The sequence below is a fragment of the Rhinopithecus roxellana genome, chromosome 5, assembly GCF_007565055.1.
Source record: "Rhinopithecus roxellana isolate Shanxi Qingling chromosome 5, ASM756505v1, whole genome shotgun sequence".
In the NCBI taxonomy this organism is placed as follows: domain Eukaryota; kingdom Metazoa; phylum Chordata; class Mammalia; order Primates; family Cercopithecidae; genus Rhinopithecus; species Rhinopithecus roxellana.
This window is the reverse complement of record NC_044553.1, coordinates 92482530-92490594: the sequence shown is the minus strand read 5'-3', so window position 1 is coordinate 92490594 and position 8065 is coordinate 92482530. Positions and strand designations below refer to the sequence as shown.

At 48.4% G+C, this 8065-nt stretch overlaps 1 protein-coding gene across 1 annotated transcript; it reads right to left on the bottom strand.

The window, feature by feature from the left end:
* Window positions 1-627: 627 nt before the first annotated feature.
* On the bottom strand, window positions 628-5435 carry SIX1 (SIX homeobox 1). Its single transcript, XM_010354635.2, has 2 exons — window positions 4580-5435; window positions 628-2532 (listed from the first exon to the last, which is right to left on the bottom strand). Exons 1-2 carry the CDS (start codon window positions 5137-5139, stop codon window positions 2238-2240), a joined length of 855 nt encoding a protein of 284 aa, XP_010352937.1. The 5' UTR covers window positions 5140-5435; the 3' UTR covers window positions 628-2237.
* Window positions 5436-8065: the final 2630 nt, after the last annotated feature.

Below are 8065 nucleotides of genomic sequence, written 5' to 3'. Positions count from 1 at the left end.
GAGGGCATGTAAGAAATTAAAGTAATTGGCCCTTCCTATTTTCCAGAGAGATTTCCGCAGCGTCCTTTGAATCCTGTCAGGGTCATTGAAAGCTATCTTTGTGCAGGGTGTTTGTTTTGGGGAGTGAATGTAAAGAATGTGCAGAGATTCCCTGTGAGAGCCCCTCCTGCAGAGGGTGGCATTTCTCCGTGGCCCAAGACAGGGAGAATAAACACCCTAGTGACTTAAATAAACACCGACTTAATGATCCAAAACACTAACAAGGGAGATTGGGACCCTGAGCTCCCAAACCAAATGATGGTCTCTGAGTGGCCGTGTGCACATCTGTCCATCACTGGGGGAAAAACGACTTTATAAGTAAAAGTGTCTACAGTTAAGTACAGTGACCATTTCTCCCTGGAACTCAAAGCTATTTGACAGTTTTAAAAAATAAGAAGCCCTTGATTTCCCCACACACACCTCAGTTTTCCAGACCAGAATAGAAAGAATAGGAAAGAGTAAGAAAGAAATAATCTATTAATGGTGACATTTACAGATGGGGGGAAATCAAAATTATTAAACTGTCATGTCAGAAAATAAATAGACTCTCCCTGGGGAACAATATTTTACAAAGCACAAGCAAGCCAATCCTGTTATCCTGAGTAGAATTTTAATAAATAATGCCATTTGTTTCACTAATTTTAAAAGCTAAATACAGAAGATACATCATTTCGCCTCAGGCAAAAATAATATGGAGCCTACATGATTACTGGGATTTTTCTAGACACTATCCGGCAGCACTGCAAAAGAGCTCCTGTCCTTCTGGTCTGCTTTCTATTTGTACAAATTAATTCACAATGTTTCTATCCCTGTTCTCCTTCCCTTTTTTTGTCTTCAAGCAGATAAATTATTTTTACTTTCACAGTCTTGTCATAAACTTGTTAACACAAAAGAGCTTAGTTAACATATGAATGCTGTGAAGAGATAGTGGTAAACAAAATTGCATATCTAAATAATAAAAGTTAATAAATACCCCAAGGCTAAATTCACTCTTTCTGTCATATAATTAATCTAGTTACTACTCTTGGTTCAGATGATGGCCTTCAAAGTACCCTGCAATTCACAGCCACCATTAAGTAAGAAAGAAAAAAAAGTATTTTTTTTTTTAAATAGGGCCCAATGATAGCAATACACCACTCACCTTTCAGAAACAGAATCATACTCCTGGTGTTCTACTAAGTTTTAATTTAGACTGCTTTAGGTACAATAGAAAAGAAACCTGAAAACACATGCTGTTTTAGTAACAAATACCAGGTTGCCAGATTCGTTGGCATACCTTTGCAAACTAGAAACTAGAAACAGAAGAAACCCTTAACAGGAGTAGGCTACAGATATGAAAGCTTTGAGGGCATGAGTAATGGCATTCAGGAAAGTGTTTTTTCACATTGGTACATTTTTAGAGTTTGTCATTAAAAAAAAAAAAAAAACCCAAGAAAACAAACAACAACCAAAAAATCCCACTAAATTTGACAAAAATAGTTGCATTACTAACGGTCACGTCTATTTCTGTCTCACATAGAGAGCATTAAGACATTTAGGCACTTGTTTTTTCCTCCTAATACTGTTCTTTTAATCTACATTAAATTGTTTAACACTAAATATGAAAAATGTAAACTTAATTTTTCCTCATCAAAGTCATAGATTGTGTTTTTCCTATTCACCTTAAGAATGTAATCAGTTCTTCTGAGCCTGGAGGCTCTTATTTTCACTATTTTTATCTCCCTTTCTCTTTCTCTCTCCATTTCCTTTTCCTCTTCACAACACATTTCTCCATATATAAATTAAAAGTAAATAATGAAAATCCAGTTGATTTGTAATTCCCGTTCATTGAAAAAAAAAAGAAAGACTGCTGACACAGGCGTATCAGTTGCCCAGAACTGAGACTGGGTGCCTGGGTGCTTTTGTTTGTTTGGGTTTTTTAAAATTATTATTATTTTATTTTTTTATCCCCTGATCTCTGCATTGGGAAGGAAAATGCAAAAGTGGAAAGAGTTGGAGAGAAGAGGGAGATTAAGCTTGAGATCGCTATTGGTTTTGATTTTTAAAAAGATATTTGTGAAAGTCCACCATTCCTTTATGCGCAAAGAACCCCAGAAACAAGCTGCAAAAAATGTTCCTGATTTCTATTTACAAGTGTCCCTAGTCGCTGCAGTGGTTGCTGCTCCAGGCATCCCTTCGAGGCCCCAGTCCCTTCCCACTTAGGAACCCAAGTCCACCAGACTGGAGGTGAGGGGGCCGAGCAGAGAGTCTTGGAGCTGATGCTGGTGGGCCTGCAGACCGTGACTGGGCTGCGAGGCTGTTAAGCCCGGGAGAGAATAGTTTGAGCTCCTGGCGTGGCCCATATTGCCCTGCAGCAGAAGGACCGAGTTCTGGTCTGGACTTTGGGGAGGTGAGAATTCCTCTTCTGAGCTGGACATGAGCGGCTTGCCCCCTTCCAGAGGAGAGAGTTGGTTCTGCTTGTTGGAGGAGGAGTTATTGTTTTCGGTGTTCTCCCTAAGAAATAGAGGACAACACCATATGGTTAAAAAAAAAAAAAAAAAAAAAAGTAGGTTAAAAAAAGTGTGAGATGGAGGGAGGGGAGCTGGAAGGAGGAAAGGGCCATTGTGCAATCTGTCACCAACCCAAACGGAGGAGCTCTACCCTTCCACCCATCCCCAAGGGTAATGGGGGAGGTGAGGAATCAGAGGAGCCTGGAGAAATGGAGAGCTACAGACAGAGCCTCCTGTTAGGAGCCAGGTCCTTTTCTCTTTCAGATTTCAGAAAGCGATAGATTAGCAGGATTTATTTGAAACATACAAAATATATGTTTTAAATTTTGTTCAAGCAGTTACATTTAAATACATATCAACTAGAACCATATTTAAATGTAACTAACTTTGAAAATCTTTCAATAGATATTGGTGATAAAGAAATGATAGAGGACAGAGTCCAATGCACAAATGTTTGGGGTGAATCAAGTCCATTGCCTTGTTCCCATATGAGGAGACAAACATCCCGTTTTCCTGCCCCAGCCCAGAGTTGGTGGTTTTGGAGACACAGGACAGGTCATGGGAAGTGGTGCCCAGAGCGGCCCAGTGACCTGAGTAAACACAGGGAGCGCAGCCAGTCTCTGTGATTTCATCTGGAGTCGGCCCTCGGGCCTGGTTTATAGGACGGCCGTTTTGTAACTAAAGGCTAACTGCAAACATACAATCCCTGATCCTGTGTTACTTGCTAACACTTCAGCCCCTCGTGTACCCTCTCAAACTTCCTACCAACACCCACCCTAACCCATCCTTTCTCGGCAGGGGAAACTTCGCCGCCCGGCACAGGCTGCCAGCGGGCGCGGCGCGCTGGGGCGTCAGTCCCGGCACTCCGTGCCGCTTAACTTCAGGATTTCGCTTCCCTTGCCGCTTCCGCCTTCCGAATGCTCGTCGGTCCTCCCGACTCCTAGCGCCTGTCTGTCTCCTCCTTTCTTTCCCCTTATCCTCACAGTCTGTCTCCCGGCAAGCCCATTTCAGCAGAATTTATCCTGGCTCTGGTTTTCCACCAAGCAAGAAAGGAAGCAAGATCTTCCGCCCCCAGTCTTGGAAGGGAACAAAGGAAAACCTAAGCGGCCCCTGCGCTCAGATTTCCCCCAAACTCTTTGACTTCGCAGAGCGCTCTCCCCGCCACAGCCACCTCCCCACCGTTCTTCCGAATCTCTGTCGGAAACTCTACAGAGAACAGAAGGAGCCTGGCCAGGTGGCCGAAGGTGTTGCCCTGAGGTGGGGGAAGGTAGAGACCAATTTTGAAACATTGCCTTATGAGCTCCAGTGCGAGAGAAGGCTGCGAATGGAGACCCTTTCCTCGTCTGGGCAGGCGGCGCGTTCAGCCAGCCCGACGGGCTGCAGTGCCGGGCCACGCGCGAGCGAGCACGACGAGGATCAACCCTTTCTTAATTTGGGGCGCCGGGGAGTAAATGCAGCGCCAACTCTCTCCAGAGCTCTCTTTTTGGTGTGTTTTTAAAAGACTCCTCCCTTTGTCCAGCTAGTCAGAAATGAAGCAGGCGACCCCTAATCCAAAAGACTATCGAGAGCGAGCGGTGGAGAACCGGCAGGGAGTCGGGGCAGAGCCAATGTCTCAGACGAGCTTCACACCCCTCTGGGGAGCAAGAGGAGAGAGGTTCGCTAACTTCAGCTCCCACCGAACTCCTTTCCTTGCGACACCAATCAACACTTCACTGCCCGTTGATTTAGAAACTCACTCTCCACCCACCACTCCAAGCCGCGGCCAGCCAGGGAGGCATGAAAACCAAACCTAGCGCCAATATTTCCCGACACTCACATCCCAGAGAAACCCACGCGCGGGTGCTCAAAGCAAATGAGGCCCCATCCTTGGCAAGGAACCTCAGAGTTCATGAACTTTCGCTGCAGCGCCGCGGAGGCCTGCGCGCCGCCGCGTGGACGGGCTCCGGCCGGCGGGGAGCACTTGGTGGCTGGTGCCTGCGGGGGCGGGAGGGGGCGAAGGGGAAAGGAAGGCTTCCCGGGGTCGCCCGAGTTGCGGGAAGCACGCCGCGTACCTTTCCTTGGCCTCCGCGGCCCGGTCTCTTTGCCTCCGGTTCTTAAACCAGTTGCTGACCTGCGTGGTGGTGAGGCCAGTAGCTTCCGCCAGCTCCCGCTTCTCGCGCGGCGAGGGGTAGGGATTGTGCGCGTACCACTCCCGCAGGACACCCCTCGACTTCTCCTTGAAGCAGTAGCTGGTCTCCTCGCCGTCCCAGATGGTGCGCGGCAGTGGAAATTTTCGGCGCACCCGATATTTGCCCACGGCACCCAGGGGTCGGCCGCGCAGCTTCTCGGCCTCCACATAATGCGCCTTCAGCCACAGTTGCTGCAGTTTGGGGTGGTTGTGAGGCGAGAACTGGTGGCTCTCCAGGATCTTGTAGAGCTCACGGAAGTTGCCGCGGTGGAAGGCGACCACCGCCTTGGCCTTGAGCACGCTCTCGTTCTTGTGCAGGTGGTCGCAGGCGGGCAGTGACCACAGGAACCTGCCCAGGCGCTCCAGGTTTCCGCCTTGCTGCAGAACCTCGCACACGCATGCCACTTGCTCCTGGGTAAAGCCAAACGACGGCAGCATCGACATGGCTGGGGCCTGCCGGGGCGCACGGCCCAGGCGCACGCGGCAGGGAGCAGAGCTGAGAGGCAGGGGGCGGCGGCCGCAGGGAGGGGGGCGCGGCTGTTCCTAACCTCCTCCTTAGGCTTTGCAAAGGCGAAAACCCAAGTCAGAACTTAGAGGTGGGCAGCCAAGCAAGAGAAGGCGGAGGAGTAGGGTACGCTCTGAACACGGAACCGCCGGCGCACTCAGTAGCCTTTAGGGCCTTGCTGCCTCCGACCTCCAGCCCGGTGGATGCTGCTAGTTGCCGGGGAACTTGGTTTCTGTTCTCCCCGCAGCGGCCTTAAAGCTCGCAGCGTCCCCGGCACGCTGATTGGCTGCGGGCGGCGCCTATCCGGGGCTGGCCAGCCAGCGCGCCGCCCGGCTGGGCAGAGAGGCCGCGCCGCCCTTCGAGGCCGCACCGCCCAGCGCGGGGAGGGCGAGGCTGAGGAGCTGGGGGTTGGGGGTGTTGCCGGGGCTGCGCAGGGAGGGAGTGGTGGGAGGAGAAGGAAGAGGAAAGGTGGGAAGCCAGTTGGGGTCTGAGGGAGCTGCGCTGCGGAGGTGTGGGGAGGTAGAGAGTGGGTGAGCGCGTCAGGACCCTGCAGCGCGGGACCCGTCATCAGTATCACCTAAGGGGAGTCGCGCAAAACTCCACACAAATCAATTACTCCAAACCTTAATTCCTCCCCTCTCCCTCCGTACTGTTGCTCTCATCCCTTACAAACTTGCCCTTTCCCGGTGAGCTCATATTTAATTACTTTAATGTTGGAATGAATAAATGATGGATTGATGAATAGCTTATGGAGCGCGATAAATAATTCAAGAGCAGACCTGGGTCTCCGCATGCAGCTTCTGGAACAGTGGCTTCTCTTCGGGTTGGCTTCAGCTTGAGAAGCCAACCCTATTTCCTTGCCCCTCCCCCCACCAACTCCCACTTTCCTCCCCCAGCTGCCGCACACCACTCTCCAAAGGGCACAAGTGCTCCCAGTCGGACAGCGTTTCCCTCGTTCACAAAGGACCTCCATGATTTGAGACCAGGCAAAGAGGTATTTAGAGCATACTTGCTGAGCACCTAGAGACTCCGAGCGTTCATTTGTGATTTGGTATCTTAATGTTCTGCGGTTGAAACCAGCAGGTTCCTGAAGCTTCTGGACTCAATTTCCCCATCTGTGCGGTTGCGTTTTCCAGTGCCACTTCTGCTACTGAGGAATGCCGAGAAGCTTTACTTGCTATTAGCAAAAATGCTTTGGGAACCTCGTACGAAAGGCGCTGGATGTGGTGTAAATTAAATAAAATTGTGGCCGGCTCCAATAACCGTCCGGTTGTAACATAATCCTTACCCTGCTCTGAGAGGGACACTGCCCTCAAAGCGAGGACGACAGCGGCTCCAAGAAGATTAAATAAAGAGGGGTGTGTGTGTGTGTGTGTGTGTGTGTGTGTGTGTGTGTTGCAATGCTGGCCTATTTTGCTGCCAAGGAATGAGAGATGTACTGCAATTTAAGTCCCATCATCTGCTGTTTTGTTTATGTGTGGAGAATGCTTAGTAAAACTGCACAAACAAATGAAGTTGTAATTATCTTAAGCCTCATTTGCACACCTGGTTCCAAAGCAATTATTAAAAAGATTTTGAAGACAATTAGCCTCTCTAAACAAAGATAATCTATTGTCAGTAGCTGAGACCAGCAGGAGATAAGAACAATGCGTGGAGATAAGGGAAGCCAAATGGTGGAAGGAGAGTGACTTTATGACTATACTTATCTCTGATTAGATAAGTTCAAAACAGAATTCTAAGTACACTTCAAAAATGCTTTTGATTTCAATGTGCCCTCTTAGTGAGTGGTGAAGAACAAACTGTAGGCTCCTTAAACTAGCTTGTCTTCTTTAAATATGTTTTCATTCCTTTAGTCAAAGAGCCCAGCACTACAGAACCTTTTGCATATTGAGATGCAAATGGGAGAAGGAGAAGCAGTGTCTGGGTTTCCCCTTTTATTATTAATATGGTTTTAAAATGATGTATCCAGTACAGTGCACCCTGCAACATACATTCTAAACTCATATAGGGTTCCCACCTCAGGGTTGCCAGATGGGAGATTCCAAGTAGACAGGAAGCTGCTTCTCTGCTGAACATAATGCTTTCTGCATCCTTGAAACTCTTGCTTATTCCATGCAATTAGATCTTGGAAGCAGATGCTTATATTTCATTACCTTAGGCTTTTTTAAAAAAAATGCATTTAATGGGTGTGCATTCTTTCAAAAGAGCCTCTGCCATATAGTATGCCCAATGACTTTCTAAACTGGAAGCCTGGCACTGCTAAACCCAGAGCCACGTCTGGCAATTTCCCCTCACTGTCTCATTTTAGTGCTTATGATGTTTCACATGAAGTCTTAAGGAGCTGCAGTGTCCTCCCAGAAGGAATGTCTCTGCTTGAAACAGTCCTTATTGACATGGCAGCTGTGTGAGGACCGGAACGGAGGCTTAAACCCGGCTCTAAAAAATCAGTTAATACCCTAAAGTCTGGAGCAAGTGCGCACAATTACAAGGGGGGAGGGTCTTTAAGCACAACCACGTCTCTTAAAAGACAAATAGTTTGTTGAGTGTGAGGTCTGCTTTGTCATTAACAATTCTGTATAAGGAAATGAGGCATAGCCTGGACAAATAAGGGCAGGTATAAATTTACAGAGGATGACAGAGAGCAGAGAGATGGCAATTAGACACGAATAGGACCACCTTCACCCCTACCCCACCCCGGCTTCCTCCAGACCTACCTGCCTATTTCTTTTTACCTGTCTTCAAAAGGAACCAGGACGTACTATACATTGCCGTCAACTGGGAAAACGACGTGTAGAAGCTGTGATTGCGGGAACCCGGGTAGAAGAGAAGAGGTGCTCTTCCTCGGAGGCCGTGACTGGGCCCGCC